At 41.1% G+C, this 20576-nt stretch overlaps 1 protein-coding gene across 1 annotated transcript in view; it reads left to right on the top strand.

The window, feature by feature from the left end:
- CDK13 (cyclin dependent kinase 13) overlaps positions 1-20576 on the top strand; it is a 215078-nt gene that overhangs the window by 92630 nt on the left and 101872 nt on the right. The window contains exons 7-9 of the mRNA XM_053714566.1: positions 16064-16120; positions 16980-17081; positions 17339-17416. Of these exons, the coding sequence (XP_053570541.1) occupies positions 16064-16120; positions 16980-17081; positions 17339-17416 (237 nt within the window). The remainder of the gene's footprint in view (positions 1-16063; positions 16121-16979; positions 17082-17338; positions 17417-20576) is intronic.

Below are 20576 nucleotides of genomic sequence, written 5' to 3' on the forward strand. Positions count from 1 at the left end.
TGTGTTTTCTTCTGTTAAGTGTGATCAGTCCACGGGTCATCATTACTTCTGGGATATTACTCCTCCCCAACAGGAAGTGCAAGAGGATTCACCCAGCAGAGCTGCATATAGCTCCTCCCCTCTACGTCACTCCCAGTCATTCTCTTGCACCCAACGACTAGATAGGATGTGTGAGAGGACTATGGTGATTATACTTAGTTTTATATCTTCAATCAAAAGTTTGTTATTTTAAAATAGCACCGGAGTGTGTTATTATCTCTCTGGCAGAGTTTGAAGAAGAATCTACCAGAGTTTTTGTTATGATTTTAGCCGGAGTAGTTAAGATCATATTGCTGTTTCTCGGCCATCTGAGGAGAGGTAAACTTCAGATCAGGGGACAGCGGGCAGATGAATCTGCATAGAGGTATGTAGCAGTTTTTATTTTCTGACAATGGAATTGATGAGAAAATCCTGCCATACCGATATAATGTCATGTATGTATACTTTACACTTCAGTATTCTGGGGAATGGTACTTCACTAGAATTACACTGTAAGAAATACATAAAGCTGTTTAATAACTAGAGATTATGTTTAACGTTTTTGCTGGAATGTAAAATCGTTTTCATTTGCTGAGGTACTGAGTGAATAAATGTTTGGGCACTATTTTTCCACTTGGCAGTTGCTTAATCTGTTTTCTGACAGTTTCTGTTCTCCCTCACTGCTGTGTGTGAGGGGGAGGGGCCGTTTTTTGGTGCTTTTTCTATGCATCAAATATTTCAGTCAGCAACTCGTATTCCCTGCATGATCCGGTTCATCTCTACAGAGCTCAGGGGTCTTCAAAACTTATTTTGAGGGAGGTAATTTCTCTCAGCAGAGCTGTGAGAATTATAGTTTGACTGAGATAAAAAACGTTTATTCTGTAATTTGTTTCCTGCTTTCAGAATTTGTTATCTTTGCTAATGGGATTAAACCTTTGCTAAAGTTGTGTTGTTTACAAGGATTGAGGCTATAACTGTTTCAATTTATTAATTTTCAACTGTCATAGATCTTCTGTGCTTCTTAAAGGCACAATACGTTTTAATATTATTCTAATTGAATTGTATTTCCAAGTTGCAATACCAGAGAAAATGTGTAGGTTGGATAAATATTTTGCGGTACCGTCGAGTACTGAGGTTTTTCCTATACCTAAGAGACTTACTGAAATTGTTACTAAGGAGTGGGATAGACCCGGTGTGCCGTTCTCACCCCCTCCGATATTTAGAAAAATGTTTCCAATAGACGCCACCACAAGGGACTTATGGCAAACGGTCCCTAAGGTGGAGGGAGCAGTTTCTACCTTAGCTAAGCGTACCACTATCCCGGTGGAGGATAGCTGTGCTTTTTCAGATCCAATGGATAAAAAATTAGAGGGTTACCTTAAGAAAATGTTTGTTCAACAAGGTTTTATATTGCAACCCCTTGCATGCATTGCGCCGATCACGGCTGCAGCGGCATTCTGGATTGAGTCTCTGGAAGAGAACATTGGTTCAGCTACTCTGGACGACATTACGGACAGGCTTAGAGTCCTTAAACTAGCTAATTCATTCATTTCGGAGGCCGTAGTACATCTTACTAAACTTACGGCGAAGAATTCAGGATTCGCCATTCAGGCACGCAGGGCGCTGTGGCTAAAATCCTGGTCAGCTGATGTTACTTCTAAGTCTAAATTGCTTAATATACCTTTCAAAGGGCAGACCTTATTCGGGCCCGGGTTGAAAGAGATTATCGCTGACATTACAGGAGGTGAAGGCCATGCCCTGCCTCAGGACAAAGCCAAAGTCAAGACTAGACAGTCTAATTTTCGTTCCTTTCGTAATTTCAAAGCAGGAGCAGCATCAACTTCCTCTGCACCAAAACAGGAAGGAGCTGTTGCTCGCTACAGACAAGGCTGGAAACCTAACCAGTCCTGGAACAAGGGCAAGCAAACTAGGAAACCTGCTGCTGCCCCTAAAACAGCATGAATTGAGGGCCCCCGATCTGGGATCGGATCTAGTGGGGGGCAGACTTTCTCTCTTCGCCCAGGCTTGGGCAAGAGATGTTCAGGATCCCTGGGCGCTAGAGATAATATCTCAGGGATACCTTCTGGACTTCAAATACTCTCCTCCAAGAGAGAGATTTCATCTGTCAAGATTGTCAACAATCCAGACAAAGAAAGAGGCGTTTCTACGCTGCGTACAAGAGCTCTTGTTAATGGGAGTAATCCATCCAGTTCCACGATCAGAACAGGGACAGGGGTTTTACTCAAATCTGTTTGTGGTTCCCAAAAAAGAGGGAACTTTCAGACCAATCCTGGACTTAAAGATCCTAAACAAATTCCTAAGAGTTCCATCGTTCAAGATGGAGACTATTCGGACAATTTTACCTATGATCCAAGAAGGTCAGTACATGACCACTGTAGATTTAAAAGATGCTTACCTTCACATACCGATTCACAAAGATCATTATCGGTACCTAAGGTTTGCCTTCCTAGACAGGCATTACCAGTTTGTGGCTCTTCCATTCGGATTGGCTACAGCTCCAAGAATCTTCACAAAGGTTCTGGGTGCTCTTCTGGCGGTACTAAGACCGCGGGGAATCTCGGTAGCTCCATACCTAGACGACATTCTGATACAAGCTTCAAGCTTTCAAACTGCCAAGTCTCATACAGAGTTAGTGCTGGCATTTCTAAGTTCACATGGATGGAAGGTGAACGAAAAGAAAAGTTCACTCGTTCCACTCACAAGAGTTCCCTTCCTGGGGACTCTTATAGATTCTGTAGAAATGAAGATTTACCTGACAGAGGACAGGCTAACAAGACTTCAAAGTGCTTGCCGCACCCTTCATTCCATTCAACACCCGTCAGTGGCTCAATGCATGGAGGTAATCGGCTTAATGGTAGCGGCAATGGACATAGTACCCTTTGCACGCTTACACCTCAGACCACTGCAACTGTGCATGCTAAGTCAGTGGAATGGGGATTACTCAGACTTATCCCCTTCTCTGAATCTGGATCAAGAGACCAGAAATTCTCTTCTATGGTGGCTTTCTCGGCCACATCTGTCCAGGGGGATGCCATTCAGCAGACCAGACTGGACAATTGTAACAACAGACGCCAGCCTTCTAGGTTGGGGTGCCGTCTGGAATTCTCTGAAGGCTCAGGGACAATGGAGTCAGGAGGAGAGTCTCCTGCCAATAAACATTCTGGAATTGAGAGCAGTTCTCAATGCCCTCCTGGCTTGGCCCCAGTTGACAACTCGGGGGTTCATCAGGTTTCAGTCGGACAACATCACGACTGTAGCTTACATCAACCATCAGGGAGGGACAAGAAGCTCCCTAGCTATGATGGAAGTATCAAAGATAATTCGCTGGGCAGAGTCTCACTCTTGCCACCTGTCAGCAATCCACATCCCGGGAGTGGAGAACTGGGAGGCGGATTTCTTAAGTCGTCAGACTTTTCACCCGGGGGAGTGGGAACTTCATCCGGAGGTCTTTGCCCAAATACTTCGACGTTGGGGCAAACCAGAGATAGATCTCATGGCGTCTCGACAGAACGCCAAGCTTCCTCGTTACGGGTCCAGATCCAGGGATCCAGGAGCAGTCCTGATAGATGCTCTGACAGCACCTTGGGACTTCAGGATGGCTTACGTGTTTCCACCCTTCCCGTTGCTTCCTCGATTGATTGCCAGAATCAAACAAGAGAGAGCATCAGTGATTCTAATAGCACCTGCGTGGCCACGCAGGACTTGGTATGCAGACCTGGTGGACATGTCATCCTGTCCACCTTGGTCTCTACCTCTGAAACAGGACCTTCTGATACAGGGTCCCTTCAAACATCAAAATCTAACTTCTCTGAAGCTGACTGCTTGGAAATTGAACGCTTGATTTTATCAAGACGTGGGTTTTCTGAGTCAGTTATTGATACCTTAATACAGGCTAGGAAACCTGTTACCAGAAAGATTTACCATAAGATATGGCGTAAATACCTATATTGGTGTGAATCCAAAGGTTACTCTTGGAGTAAGGTTAGGATTCCTAGGATATTGTCTTTTCTACAAGAAGGTTTAGAAAAGGGTTTATCTGCTAGTTCTTTAAAGGGACAGATCTCAGCTCTGTCCATTCTGTTACACAAACGTCTGTCAGAAGTTCCTGACGTCCAGGCTTTTTGTCAGGCTTTGGCCAGGATTAAGCCTGTGTTTAAAACTGTTGCTCCACCATGGAGTTTAAACCTTGTTCTTAATGTTTTACAGGGCGTTCCGTTTGAACCCCTTCATTCCATTGATATAAAGTTGTTATCTTGGAAAGTTCTATTTTTAATGGCTATTTCCTCGGCTCGAAGAGTCTCTGAATTATCAGCCTTACATTGTGATTATCCTTATTTGATTTTTCATTCGGATAAGGTAGTCCTGCGTACTAAACCTGGGTTCTTACCTAAGGTAGTTACTAACAGGAATATCAATCAAGAGATTGTTGTTCCTTCTTTATGCCCAAATCCTTCTTCAAAGAAGGAACGTCTACTGCACAACCTGGATGTAGTCCGTGCTCTAAAATTTTACTTACAGGCAACTAAGGAATTTCGACAAACGTCTTCTCTGTTTGTCATTTACTCTGGGCAGAGGAGAGGTCAAAAAGCTTCCGCTACCTCTCTTTCTTTTTGGCTTCGTAGCATAATTCGTTTAGCTTATGAGACTGCTGGACAGCAGCCTCCTGAAAGAATTACAGCTCATTCTACTAGAGCTGTGGCTTCCACTTGGGCCTTCAAGAATGAGGCCTCTGTTGAACAGATTTGCAAGGCTGCAACTTGGTCTTCGCTTCATACTTTTTCCAAATTTTACAAATTTGACACTTTTGCTTCATCGGAGGCTATTTTTGGGAGAAAGGTTCTTCAGGCAGTGGTTCCTTCTGTATAAAGAGCCTGCCTATCCCTCCCGTCATCCATGTACTTTTGCTTTGGTATTGGTATCCCAGAAGTAATGATGACCCGTGGACTGATCACACTTAACAGAAGAAAACATAATTTATGCTTACCTGATAAATTCCTTTCTTCTGTAGTGTGATCAGTCCACGGCCCGCCCTGTTTTTAAGGCAGGTAAATATTTTTTAATTTATACTCCAGTCACCACTTCACCCTTGGCTTTTCCTTTCTCGTTGGTCCTTGGTCGAATGACTGGGAGTGACGTAGAGGGGAGGAGCTATATGCAGCTCTGCTGGGTGAATCCTCTTGCACTTCCTGTTGGGGAGGAGTAATATCCCAGAAGTAATGATGACCCGTGGACTGATCACACTACAGAAGAAAGGAATTTATCAGGTAAGCATAAATTATGTTTTAAAACGTTTGCTGGCATGTTTAATCGTTTTTTAACGTACATTGGTGATAACACTGTAATGTTGGTATAGCCTTAAATGCAGTAAAAGCGACTGGTATGAGTCTTATTAATAGAGATACATACTCTTGTAAAAATGTGTTTTAAAACGTTTGCTGGCATGTTTAATCGTTTTTTAACATACGTTTGGTGATAACTTATAAGGGCTTAAGTTTTTTCCACATGGCTGACTTAAATTTTGCATAGAAACAGTTAACTAAGCTTCCCACTGTTGTAATATGAGTGGGAGGGGCCTAATTTAGCGCTTTTTTGCGCAGTTAAAATTACAAAATGAATTATTCAGATTCCCTCAGCAGTCCCATGAATACTACAGGACATTTCTAAAGGGCTAAAAAGACTTCCAAAATCGTTTATGGGAAGGTAATCCACAGCTCTGCTGTGGCAGTTTTGTTGTGTCTGTTTTTAAAAAACGTCTGTCGTTTTTTTTATCTGTTTTTTGCATTAAGGGGTTAATCATCCATTTGCAAGTGGGTGCAATGCTCTGTTACCTTATTACATGTACTGTAAAAATTTTGTTTGTTTTACTGCCTTTTTTCACTGTTTTTCAAATTTTGACAAAATTTGTTTCTCTTAAAGGCACAGTAACGTTTTATATATTTGCTTGTTAACTTGATTTAAAGTGTTTTCCAAGCTTATTAGTCTCATTATTAGTCTGTTCTAACATGTCTGACATAGAGGAAGCTCTGTGTTCATTATGTTTTAAAGCCATGGTGGAACCCCATCTTAGAATGTGTACCAGATGTACTGATTTCATGTAAAACAATAAAGATCATTTTTTGTCTTTATAAACATTATCACCAGAGGATTCTGTCATGGGGGTAGTTATGCCAACTAACTCTCCCCACGTGTCAGACCTTTTGACTCCAGCTTTAGGGACTCACGCTCAAATGGCACCCATAGCGTTTATTTTACCAGGGGATTCTGTCGAGGGGAAAGTTATGCCGATTAACTCTCCCCACGTGTCAGACCCTTCGACTCCCGCTTCAGGGACTCCCGCTCAAATGACGCCAAATCAAGGGCGTCCATAGCGTTTATTTTACAAGACATGGCAAAGGTGGTGAATAATACTCTGGCAGCAGTATTAGTCAGACTACCTGAAATTAAAGGAAAGCAGATAGCTCTGGGGGTAGATACAGAGCATACAGACGCTTTAAGAACCATGTATGATACTACCTCACAATATGCTTAGTCTGTGGGTGATTTTTTTGACTCAGGGAAGATGATTTAACCTGATTCTGATATTTGTACATTTAAAATTTATGCTTGAGAACCTCCACTTGTTGCTCAGGGAGGCTTTGGCTGCTCTGAATGAATGTGTACAATCGCAGGGCCAGAGAAATTGTGTAGATTGGATAAATAATATGCAGTGCCGGTGTGTACTGATGTTTTTCCAATACCTAAAGAGGTTTACTAAAAAAAAATTTTTTTAATAAGGAATGGGATAGACCAGGTGTGCCGTTCTCTTCCCCTCCTATTTTTTTAGAAGAATGTTTTCTAATAGTTACCACCACACGGGACTTCTGGCAGACAGTTCCTAAGGTGGAGAGAAGAGTTTCTACTCTAGCTAAGCGTACCACTACCTCTGGCGAGGACAGTTGTGCTTTTTAGATCCAATGGATAAAAAATGTTTATTCAACAGGGTTTTATCCTGCAGCCCCTTGCATACATTGCTTCTGTCACTGCTGCTGCGGCGTTCTGGGTTGAGTCTCTTGATGAGGCTTTACAGTTAGCGACTCCATTGGATGAATATATTTGACAAGCTTATGCTAGCCAATTCCTTGTTTTCTGATGTCTTGGTTCATTTGACTAGACTAACGGCTAAGAATTCTGTTTTTTACTATACTGGCGCGCAGAGCGCTATGGCTTATATCATGGTCAGCTGTCGTGACTTTAATAAATAAGCTACTTAACTTCCCTTCAAGGGGCAGACCCTATTCGGGCCTGGTGTGAAGGAGATTATTGCTTATATCACTGGAGGAAAAGGTCATGCCCTTCCTCAGGATAGGAATCAAGGGCCAAAAAAGGTCTAATTTTCGTGCCTTTTAAAACTTCAGGGCAGGTGTGGTATCCACTTCCTCTAAGGCAAAACAAGAGGGAATTTTTGCTCAGTCCAAGGCGGTCTGGAGACAATTGGACCTGGAACAAAGATAAGCAGACCAAGGAGCCTGCTGCTGCCTCTAAGGCAGCATGAAGGAACGGACCCCTATCCGGTAACGGATCCTATAGGGGGCAGACTTTCATTCTTCGCCCGGGCGTGGGCAAGAGATGCCCAGGATCCCTAGGCATTGGAATTTATATCCCAGAGATATCTTCTGGATTTCAAAGATTCCCCCCCCAAAAAAAGGGGAGATTTCGCTTTTCACAATTATCTGCAAACCAGATAAAGAAGGAGGCATTCTTACATTGTGTACGAGATCCATCCAGTTCCAAGAGAGGAACAGGGACAGAGTTTTTACTCAAATCTGTTTGTGGTTCCCAAGGTGAGGGAACCTTCAGACCTATTTTGGATCTAAAGATCTTAAACAAATTCCTCAGAATTCCGTCATTTAATATGGAAACTATTCGTACCATCTTAACTATGATCCAGGAGAGTCAATAGAGGACTACAATGGATTTGAAGGATGCTTATCCTCACATGGTGATGCATAAAGATCACCTTCGTTTTTCAGGTTTGCCTTTCTAGACAGGCATTACCAGTTTGTAGCTCTTTCCTTTGGGATATCTACAGCCCCAAGAATCTTTATGGAGGTTCTGGGGTCGCTTTGGCGGTCCTTAGGCCACGGGGCATAGAAGTGGCCCCTTAGTTAGACGACATCCTGATACAGGTGTCAAAAATCCAAATTGCCAAGTTTCATACGGACGTAGTACTGGCTTTTCTGAGATCACATGGGTGGAAAGTGAACAAGGAAAGAGTTCTCTATCCCCAATCTCAAGGGTTTCCCTCCTAGGGACTCTGATAGATTCTGTAGAAATGAAAATTTACCTGACGGAGTCCAGGTTGTCAAAGTTTCTAAATTTCTGCCGTGTTATTCATCCCATCCGCGCCCTTCGGTGGCTCAGTACATGAATGAAATCGGCTTAATAGGTAGCGGCAAGGGACATAGTACCGTTTGCACGTCTACATTTCAGACCGCTGCAACTATGCATGCTCAGTCAGAGGAACGGGGATTACACAGATTTGTTCCCCTGTTGAACCTGGACCAAGAGACCAGAGATTCTCTTCTCTGGTGACTATGTAGGGTCCATCTGTCCAAGGGTATGACCTTCCGCAGGTCAGATGGGACAATTGTTACAATGGATGCCAGCCTTTTAGGTTGGGATGCAGTCTGGAACTCCCTGAAGGCTCAGGGATAGTGGACTTAGGAGGAGACCCTCCTTCTAATAAATATTCTGGTAGTGATATTCCATGCTCTTCAGACTTGGCCACAGTTAGCAACTCTGAGGTACATCATACTCAGTCGGACAATATACACGACTGTGGCTTACATCAGCCATCAAGGGGGAACAGAAGTTCCCTAGTGATGTTAGAAGTCTTACAATAATTCACTAGACAGAGACTCACTCTTGTCTATCAGCTATCCATATCCCAGGTGTTGAGAACTGGGAGGTGGATTTTCTAAGTCGTCAGACTTTTCTTCCGGGGGAGTGGGATTTCCTCCGGAGGTCAAGACCAAGCAGGAGAGGGCTTTGGTGTTTTTGACAGCGCCTGCGTAGCCACGCAGGACCTGGTATGCAGATCTGGTGGACATGTCATCCTTTCCATCACGGCCTCTGCTTCTGAGACAGGTCCCTCTACTTCAGGGTCCTTTCAACCATCTAAATAGAATCAATCTGATATGGACTACCTGGAGACTGAACGCTTGATGTTATCAAAGCATGGCTTCTCCGAGTCAGTCATTGATACCTTAATACAGACATGAAAGCCTGTCTCTAGGAAAATTGAACATAGATATGGTGTAAATATCTGATTGTTATGAATCCAAGGGTTACTCATGGAGTAAAGCCTGGATTCCCAGGATATTATCTTTTCTCCAAAGATGTTTTTGAGAAAAGGGTTGTCAGCTAATTCCTTAAAAGGGACAGATTTTTACTCTATTTTTTTGCACCAGCGTCTGGCAGGTATTCTAGACGTTCAGGCATTTGGTTAGGCTTTGGTTAGATCCAAGCCTGGGTTTAAAACTGTTGCTCCACCATGGAGCTTAAACCTGGTTTTTAAGGCTCTTCAAGAAGTTCCGTTTGAACCTTTTTTGTTCCATAGATATCAATCTTTATCTTGGAAAGTTCCTTTTGGGTAGCTATTTCCTTGACTCGTAGAGTCTCCAAGTTATCTGTGTTACAATGTGATTCTCCTTATCTGGTCCTTCGTTCGGATAAGGTAGTCCTGCGTACCAACCTGGGTTTTTTCCTAAGGTGGTATCTAACAAGAACATCACTCAAGAGATAGTTGTTCCATGCTTGTATCCTAATCCTTCCTCAAAGAAGGAACGTCTATTACACAATATTGGACGTGGTTTGTGCTTTAAAGTTTTACTTACAAGCTACTACAGTTTTCATCAAACGTTCACCTTGTTTGTTGTCTATTCTGGACAGAGGAGAGGTCAAAAGACTTCAGCAGCCTCTCTGTCTTTTTGGTTAAAAAGCATAATTCATTTAGCTTATGAGACTGCTGGACAGCAGCCTCCTGAAGGGATTGCAGCTCATTCTACTAGAGCTGTGGTTTTCACTTGGGCCTTTTTTAAATGTGGCTTCTGTTGAACAGATTTACAAGACGGAGTCTTGGTCTGCGCTTCATACTTTTTCAAATTTAAAAAAATTGAAACCTTGCTTCTTCGGAGGCTATTTTTGGGAGAAAGGTGTTTTTTTTTTTTACAGGCAGTGGTAACTTCCGTTTAAGTACCTGCCTTGTCCCTCCCATCATCCGTGTACTTTAGCTTTGGTATGGGTATTCCATAAGTAATGGATGATCCGTGGACTGGATACACTTAACAAGAGAAAACATAATTTATGCTTACCTGATAAATGTATTTCTCTTGTAGTGTATCCAGTCCACGGCCCGCCCTGTCACTTTAAGGCAGGTAATTTTTTCATTTGAACTACAGTCACCACTGCACCCTATGGTTTTTCCTTTCTCTGTATGTTTTCGGTCGAATGACTGAATATGGCAGTTAGGGGAGGAGCTATATAGCAGCTTTGCTGTGGGTGGACTCTTGCAACTTCCTGTTGGGAAGGAGAATATATTCCATAAGTAATGGATGATCCGTGGACTGGATACACTACAAGAGAAATAAATTTATCAGGTAAGCATAAATTATGTTTTTTTTTCTTCCCATGTGACAGACATCGGCCTATCACAGGCTAGTATACGTATACCCTGTAAGCTTGTGCACATGCTTGGGAGCTGATGCCTCAGTGTGAATATAAAAAGATTGTGGAAAAGTTGATAGTGGAAGTCAATAGGAAACATTCTTAATTGTGTGCTTTCTGAGTCATGAAAGTTTAATTTTAACTTGAGTGTCCCTTTTTAAAAGTGAAATGGGTCTGCAGCTTTCTGGCTTGTTAGGTGGTTTGTCAGGCTTCAGCAGGACTGTGATGTGTTTTGAGAATCGAAACAGGAAATCCCCCAATTTCATGCAGAGAGTTAAAGGACCAGTCAACACAGTAGATTTGCATTATCAACAAATACAAGATAACAAGACAATGCAATAGCACTTAGTCTGAACTTCAAATGAGTAGTAGATTTTTATATTTTTTTTCTGACAATTTTAAAAGTTGTCTTTTTCCACTTCCCCTGTACCATGTGACAGCCATCAACCATTCACAAATGCATATACACTTATTCTTGCACATGCTCAGTAGGAGCTGGTGACTCAAAAAGCTTAAAGGGACAGTCTACCATAGAATTGTTATTGTTTTAAAAGATAGATAATCACTTTATTACCCATTCCCCAGTTTTGCATAACTGTTATATTACTTTTTACCTCTGTGATTACCTTGTATCTAGGAACCTTCTTCCAGCCCCCTGATCACATGACTGTGACTGTTTATTATCTATTGTCTTAAATTTAGCATTGTTTTGTGCTAAATCTTAAATAACCCCCTGTGCCTGAACACAGTGTTATCTATATGGCCCACGTGTACTTTCTGTCTTTGTGTTGAAAAGAGATTTAAAAAGCATGTGATAAGAGGCAGTCCTCAAAGGCTTAGAAATTAGCATATGAGTCTACCTATGTTTAGTTTAAACTAAGAATACCAAGAGAAAAAAGCAAATTTGATGATAAAAGTAAATTGGAAAGTTGATTAAAATTAAAAGTCCTATCTGACTAATGAAAGTTTAATTTATACTAGACTGTCCCTTTAAATATAAAAAGACACTGCACATTTTGTTAACTGAAATAAATTGGAAAGTTGTTTAAAATGTCATGCTCTATCGGAATAATGAAAGTTTAATTTTGATTGAGTGTCCCTTTAAGGGACAGTAAAATCAAAATTACACTTTCATGATTTGAATAGAGCGTGCACTCTCCTGAAGTCCTATGAGCCCTCCTAGCTTTACTCTTCAACAAATTAATAATACCAAGATAACAAAGCAAATTTTGATAATAGAAGTAAATTGGAAAGTTGTTAAAAGTTGCATGTTCTATCTAGACCATGAAAGTTTAATTTTTACTTTACTATCGTTTTCTTCTTAAATGGAAAGAGTCCACAGCTGCATTCATTACTTTTAGGAATTTAAAACCTGACCACCAGGAGGAGGCAAAGACACCCCAGCCAAAGACTTAAATACTCCTCCCACTCCCCTCATCCCCCAGTCATTCTTTGCCTTTCGTCCCAGTAGGTTGGCAGAGATGTGTCAGAATTTTTGTTTTTTGCCTCTTACGGAGGGTAGTACTCTTCGGCATGGGACAGGAGTTTCAAGTAGTCATGTCGGCCTCTCAGTGAGGGCTTGGATGAAAGTTTAGAGTCCGGAGATGCAGGGAGAATCTTTCTGCGAAACCATCCCGACTCATATTAATAACTCCTCAAGCAATCAGCGTTGTCTAACTTCGCTCCGCTGCCTGCTTTCTTCTCTCAAGTCCATGGCGGAGGCGATGCCACTATTTGTCACACTTGGAAGGCTGTGTTCCTGTTCCACGGCATAGATTCCGGTAAGATAGTTTCATTTTACTTTATCGTCTATGTACTGTAATGTGAATGTTTTCCCGAGAGGCTACCATACCTTTGCGGTTCTAACTATATGACATAAGGGTCTCAGTGAGTCTCTGTTAGAATAGAGGGTTATTATCTCCTGAGGGGGATTATAGATCGGTGGGTTTATAATCATGCTTATATGTGATGTTTATGGGCTCGTGGTTGGAACTTTGAGGCCTTTGGAAGTGACGCAGCCTTTTGGTTGGGTGCGCTTTTTTGGACTGTTCGGTTCACCTTGTGTTCGGGCGTGGTTCCGTTCCCCATTTCCGCATTCCTGACCGTGTGGCGAAGGAGATATTCTAGTCCGCAGGGGTCTGGTCATAGGAGATGGTGACTGCCCCAGCCATTGTGGGTGTCGGGTGCAGTTTTTCTTTTCTTGGTCCATATTGATATTTCCTCTATCTAGTTATGGAGGATTCTGATGCTGAGACTGTACTCGTTTCAGATTCCGTTACGGAGGATTCTGATACCGAGACTATTTTTATTTCAGATTCTGTGTCCGGTAATGACTCCGAATTGGCCTCGTTGACGCATGTCGACCAGTTTTTTTCCGTATGCCATATAAGAGCGCCTGGTTCCTCGTGCTCGGGGAATCGGGGGACTGCTGAGCCATCCGCCTCTGGGGGCCCCGTCCTCTAAGAGGTGAGTTCCCTTCCAATTCATAGTTCTAAACATGTGGGTAACCCAGTTTATGGAGGTTGCAGCACATTTTCGCTTTCAGATAATGTAAGCGATGGTTCATCTGCAGAGTCCAGACGTTTATTTGAGATTGTGCTTGTGCCCTATTGTACCGGGTCTTCCGCCTTGGGGTGAGCCTCTACAGTTCCCCGCTGGTGTAACTGTTCCGGAGTGTTGTGCCTTTCGTTACAGGATTGCGCGCCTTAGTGTTTTGCTTATCAATCTTTTTCAGTTATTGAATTACCCTATCATTAACAGATATGGGTAATTTCAGTCTGATAATTTGAATGGTGCACCTCATTAGACCTGGGGATGGGGTTATCTCCTGTTTGTCATTTGTTTGAGATCTTTCCCAGTTTTTTGAAAGATAGGGCTCAGTTTGGCTGGTCCTGCGGGTAGGCCTGTGTCTTTGAGCGTTAACCTTCGGGTTGCCTTATATTTTATTTTGTTTCCAATGGGATGTCTCTTATTTGTGACTGTTTCCTTCAAGAACCATCTGGGATCGATACCTGGTGGGTTTGCGAGGCGGGAAAGGATTGTTCCAGCCCCTTTAGCCTTCAGTCATAGATGATGGGAAGGGAAGTGTTCCGCTGCGTTACTCTATCTGACATCTGATTTAATCAGAACCTAGAGTTTCCTCCTCCATGTGGGGGCGGGCGGGTGTAGCGCCCCGTTACCACTGGTGAGGGGTTTGGCCTTCAGTTTTGTCTTTTGGATGGCCCTATTGGGGCTTGATCCAACAGCTTGTATGGATAGCTGTCCAGCATGCGGAAGGTTTTGTATTTTGAAACCTGTTGCTGCTTTTGGCACCTTAAAGGGGGTTTGTGTCCGCTGTTTCTAGTGTATCTAGATACAGCTCTTACTCTGGGCCGTGGAAGGTCTGTCTGAGTTATGTGACCTTTGGGTCTTCTTCCATTGTCTCCGGGTGAGTTAGATCTCCTTTGGGGATCTGTTTTCTGGATGTTGGTTGATCCCTGTAGGGACTTGCTTAGCTCTGGGTTTTCAGGAGCTGGGAAGGCTTGGCACCTTTCTCTCCCCTATGTCCTCTGCCTGTGTGGAGGTGATGGGGAGACTAGCCCTGCAAGTAGGGTTTTGGGAACTTCGAGGTATCCCTTATGTTGTCCTGTGGCCTTGTAAAGTCTCTTTATTTGACTTCTAGCCTTGCTCCTTGGAGGGTTGGTTTATATCTAGGGGTGGTTCCTTCCTTTTGGTCTAGGCTTTCGAGTTCTTTTCGCTTTCCGGATTCTCTGGATATGCTCCTTTTTCCTTTTGTCTGGCTTTTTGGCCAGTCAGGGTGTTTAGTTCCAGGGTAGTTGTCTGAACTATTAGGTACCCGGACCTGTTTTTCTTCCTGAGTCTTCCTCTTTCTGGTTCGCTCCTGTCCCAGTTTTGGTTTGTTTTGGATCTCAGGGATGGTTGGGATGTTACACGGTGGCGGGAACTGGGGCTATGTCCTGGCTCCATCTACCTGGCCCAGTTTATCTGAGTTTTACTCCTTGCCACAGAGTAACCCATGTAATCTGGGGTTAGCTGGGTGGCTTGCGCCTTAAGATTTAGTGGGATTCTAGCTAGCTGCTGGCGCTGGTTTCCAGTTTCTGCTGCGCCTTAGGGTTGCATTCCCCTGTTAGTTTGCCAGTGTACCTGTGGATTCTTTGCTCTGCAGACAAATGGGTTGGCTGTGCTTCTGTTCGGCAAACTACTTGTGAGGGGGTCCTTTCTAGGACATTTGCGGGGGAGGTGCAGCCATATCCCTCTAGGCACACTGAGCAACGGGTCCACGTCTGGATTCCCGCATCACACTTAGGGAGACTTCCCCAAGTTTCATAATTTGCATAAATTTAAAGAGAGAAGCACTCAACCTGGGAACGAACAATAGCATAATAGCTTGTTCTATGGCTAGTTACCACCCTGAAGCAACCTCTTTTTTTGCTCAACGTGCCTTTCACAGAGAAGACAGCGGCTTAGAAATGGTCAGAGATTTAGAGGTTTTAAATTTTATATTAAAGGGTCACTCAAGTCAAAATAAACTTTTATGATTCAGAAAGAGAGTGCTATTTTTAGACACTTTCCAATTTACTTCCATTATCAAATTTTGCAGTCTTTTTATATTCACACTTTCTGGGGAACAAGATCCTACTGAGCATGTGCACAAGCTCACAGGGTATAAGTATACTAGCCTTTGGCTGTTTTTCACATGATACAGCGGGCTGGAAAATGGGAGAAGATAAATTTGTAAGAATCTACTGCTTATTTGAAAATCAGAGTAGGTGTTAAATCATTGTCTTTTTATTATGTGCTTGTTAATTATGCAATTCTACTGCATTAAGTGGTCCTTTTAATAAAACAATGTTAGTTGTGCAATGCTGGAGAATGGGTAGTAAAGGCGTTGAGTATGTTGTCCTTTTTAACAAACAGTGCTCATTGAAATGTGTGATAAACAATTCAAGTCAGTTTAATACATATTAAAGCAACATTTTGTAATTTTTATTTATGATCTGCATTCATTCTCATTGTTTTATAAGCATTTTAAATAATCTTACTGTTAGGAAATTGTGCATTATTTTGCAACCCAGGGCATACACCTTGAAAATCATCAACTATGTTTATCTTTTATCCTTTGCTTTTGTCCTGCACTGATGAATCATTCACTGTCTAACATGTACCAGGGTTAGAGTTCAGAGGTCTGCATTATAAACTCCAGTCTCTCTGGGCATTATAAAAAAAAATGCAATTTGAACATTGTATGGTAATTGGAAACTAATCTAATTTTAAATTGTCCCTTTGTGTTATTCATTTTATGTATTTTTTTTTCCACTAGGGGGCAGATCAAGCTTGCAGATTTTGGACTTGCAAGGCTTTACAGTTCAGAGGAAAGGTATGGATTGTGAAAGTAGAATCTGTATTATTGAGAAGTAAAATAAATATCTCCTCTTTCATTTCATTAATCTTTTTATAATTATTAATGATGTTTATAGTTAAAACATAAAGCATTCTAGGAGGATAAAATTGCTTAAAGGGACAGTACACTGTAAAATTGTTTTTCCATTAATGTATTTTAAATGACTTGTTATACCAACTGCAGAGTATAAAATATTTGAGAAATTCCATTTTCATGCTTATTTGTGTATATGAATTAGCTGATTTTGTGCTTTGAAACCACAGCCTATTACAATGGGTTGAACTTAAAGGTGATATTAGATCTCATTATGTTCTAAGTTTGTGTAAACAGACTTGCTTCCTTATCTTTATTTGGCTGGAACACCAACGCTCAATACATAGAGAGAACAATGGAAAATTATCATTTTATTACTTAACTATCCTGCATCCCACTGAGAGTGTAATCTCTTCTGCTGGCTGTGTATACTTAGGCTATTCAATAGCCTATACTCCAGTATTAATTTAAGTATAGGTGGCGATACCACAGGCTAAATCAGCTATTTCAAATGCTGAAATAGGAGTAAAGGAGCTACTTGTAACCAATTTAATACACTCTAGCAGGTTAAAAGGATCATTGGGAATAATTTAAAGGGGAGAGAAATTTTGGGTGAACTGTCCCTTTAATGTTAATCAGATAATTGTATATTGAGTAAAAATGGTGTGATTTTTGTATCCGCTTAGGGTTTTTAATGAGGATCTAATTTTTGCTGTATTCTGAATTCCTTTGCTTCCTTGCTGACACCATATCCTTTTTCTCAATTTACTAATAACAGACTAATTTATATTTTTATGTGCAGTCGGCCTTATACCAATAAAGTAATAACATTGTGGTATCGACCACCCGAACTACTGCTTGGGGAAGAAAGATACTCTCCAGCTATTGATGTTTGGAGCTGTGGGTAAGTCGGTATATTTTGACTTCTATGCTTTTACATGCCTACCATATTGCGTTGCAAAAAATGTTTTTTAAATATGGCACGTTTAGGGGATCATCTTGTCTTATTCTGTCATACTTGTATTTTTCTTATAATATTTTGGCGTTTTGCTTTGGTCACAATGTCTTTTTGCTAAATTTAAAAACATTGAAATTCACTTTGGCTACTTTTAGTAATAACCTAAAACAATTTTTTTTTTTTTTTTTTTACCCAAATTTCAGATGCATTCTGGGAGAATTGTTTACAAAGAAACCAATCTTCCAAGCTAATCAGGAACTTGCACAACTTGAGCTTATAAGGTGAATATTTTTAGAAGGTTTTCCATATTCTGTTGTTCTGTAGGCCTGTCCTTATAAAATGTATTACTATGTACTAAACTGTAGACGAGGGTTTAACACAAATTTGTTGAAGAGCCAGACCAACAACCTATAGGAGCAAAGTATATTTAGAAAACACATAATTGTATAAATTAGATATGGATAGAATGTTTACATTAATATCTATTGATCCCTGCTAGTTTTATGTGCACACACATGTGCATGTGGAGACACATTTTACTGGTGCACGTAACTGGATTTGCACATGTACTCAAACCTGCTTTTATTGTAACACGTACATGATGCTTACCATAGAAGAATTATGTGTTTAAAATAAAACAATATAAGATGAGGTTGGCATAACAAAACAGTAAAAACTGAACAGTTCGGTTTTATTGGACTGCTAATATGTAATATTCATTGTGTTGAGCCTTACAGTGTTTACTTTAGATGTCCTGTTGCTCTGTAGATCAGAACCCTTTAAAGTGCATGGGTGTACTATGCCCATTATGAGCAATTAAGGTTTCTTTGAGGAATGAGTGAACAATAGTTCATATTAAAAAGAAAAATAATATACTCCATAAACCCTTTCAGTACTGAGACCGTTTACACCCCTGTGCTAGAGCTGTTTTTAGTTGTTTGGAACTTCTTGCTTTTGCTCACACTATCTTTCTGTGACATATCCACACAAATCATACCTTGTCCATGAGCCATTACACCTGGTATTCAACTCCTAGCCACTAGTTGGATGCAAAGATGCCCAACATTGCACAAGCTTTTAAAGTGAAGGTCAATTTGGATGAATTAGTGCCCGGTTTTTAATAAACCTATTAAAAACAAGGGCACTTTAATTCATCAAAATTTACATCTCACTCCTTTTCTTTAAAAAAAACGTACCTTTTAATTCTGAAAGCCGCTCCAGCGATTTCCCCCGGCTGTCGGAAGCCTCTTCTTACGTCAGAAATGACGGATCCGAGTTCCTCCAATCACGGCTTTCCCCCGGGGGGATCATGGTCTGATGCAACGCCGTGATTTGGAGGAAGCTGGATTCGTCATTTTGGACCCACGAAGGCGGCTTGTGAAAGGCAGAGGAAGCGCTGCAGCGGCTGTCAGGATTAAAAGGTAAGCTTTTGAAGAAAAGGAGTGAAATGTCAATTTTGAGGAATTAAAGTGCCCTTGTTTTTAATAGGTTTATTAAAAAAACGGTCACTAATTCATCCAAATTGACCTTCACTTTAATCCCTCTCACCTCTCTGATATATCCCAGTCTTAATCTTTACCTCCACAGGAGTAGATGAAGAATTGTGGTGCTCCAGATTCTTCTTTAGAAAGGGAATGCCTGATCTATGTGAGACTAATTTTTCCGCTCAAAGTGCCATAAATGGAAGAGAGGGGTAGCATGGAGTATTGGGCAGCGACAGAAATCGCCCTCTGGGAGTTAGTCACAAGCCTACCAGAGGAGTTGCAGGGACTTGTCCCTCAGGCTCCTCCTGTTGGGTCAGCCGGTTACAGATGTTGTGGGACTTGTCCTTAGCCTCCTCATGTTAGGTCGTACTTTTTTGATATTCAGCTGAAGGCACGGTAGAGTTGGTGCATCTTAAAGGTAAGTGAAAAATAGACTATTTCATGCACTGCCATAGTCCTCATGCTATTAGCAGGTACACAATTGTTAGTTCATCATAGTCAGGGGACATTTGCTCCTTCTGTTTTCTGTAGGAAGGGGTACGTTTATTATATTATCAAGGGACTTGAAATATTGATTGATTTTTTTTACCACAGAGGGGGGTATGCATTTTAATTTATTTTTTTGTCCTACATATTTACGTTTATATTTTCTCCTTCTGGACTCCATTTAGTGGTCCTAAATGTGTTAATAAAATTTAACAGTACTCCTGTATTTATATTTTATTGCATGCTGTGTGATCTGGCTGCATATAAAGTATGTTATGGTGGTTTTCATTCTGTGTTTTTATTACTATGGAGCAAGATCAGATAGTCTCCTTATTCAATTTAGATTGAGGGATTTTTGCTCCAAGTTTGTAAAACCTGTGTGCGATCATCTGCAATTGAGGCTTGACGATCTCCTCCAAGTAAGCGCAAACTTATATTTACAGATAATCCACTCATTCTAAATACCTGGTCCTGCAGTTTATCACAAACCTAGACCATCTCGGATTACTTCAAAAATTCAGTCCGACAATTCTGAATTCTCTGCATCTTTGCTATTTGCTAAGGGGTTTTAAGTGTGTTTGAGTCTCAAAGATCCTAATTTAAAAAAAAAAACAAAAGAAAAACACTTTACTTTTTTTTTAATTTTGTTTTAAATGTTCTGCTTTTGCTAAACCTCTAGATGCTTTTTCCTGAGGCCCTTTCAAAATGTATTTTCTTGGACTAGGCCCTGCCAGTACTTTTATTTTACTCAGTTTTCTGAGTTTTCAGTTGTATAAAGATGTTCCCTTTAGCAGTTTCTATTGTAGGGCTTTGGGGAGTCTTTTCCATCTTAATATGGGAAGAGTCCACAGTTGCATTCCTTACTTGTGGGAAATACTGAACCTGGCCACCAGGAGGAGGCAAAGACACCCCAGCCAAAGGCTTAAACACCTCCCCCACTTCCTCATAACCCCAGTCATTCTTTGCCTTTTGTCACAGGAGGTTGGCAGAGAAGTGTCAGAAGATTTGGGAGTAGTCTCTTATGGAGATGGGACTGGAGTTTTAAAGGGACACTGAACCCAATTTTTTTTTTCTTACGTGATTCAGATAGAGCATGTGATTTTAAGCAACTTTCCAATTTACTCCTATTATCAAATTTTCTTCATTCTATTGGTATCTTTATTTGAAAAGCAAGAATGTAAGTTTAGATGCCGGCCCATATTTGGTGAACAACCTGGGTTGTTCTTGCTGATTAATGGATAAATTCAACAACCAATAAACAAGTGCTGTCCAAGGTCTGAACAAAAAAAATTGCTTAGATGCCTTTTTCAAATAAAGATAGCAAGAGAACGAAGAAAAAATAATAGGATTAAACTACAAAGTTGCTTAAAATTGCATGCTCTATCTGAATCGCAAAAGAAAAAATTTGGGTTCAGTGTCTCTTTAAGTAGTCCTGTCAGCCTCTAAGTGAGAGCATGGATTAAAGTTAATC

The sequence above is a fragment of the Bombina bombina genome, chromosome 5 (assembly GCF_027579735.1).
Source record: "Bombina bombina isolate aBomBom1 chromosome 5, aBomBom1.pri, whole genome shotgun sequence".
NCBI lineage: Eukaryota > Metazoa > Chordata > Amphibia > Anura > Bombinatoridae > Bombina > Bombina bombina.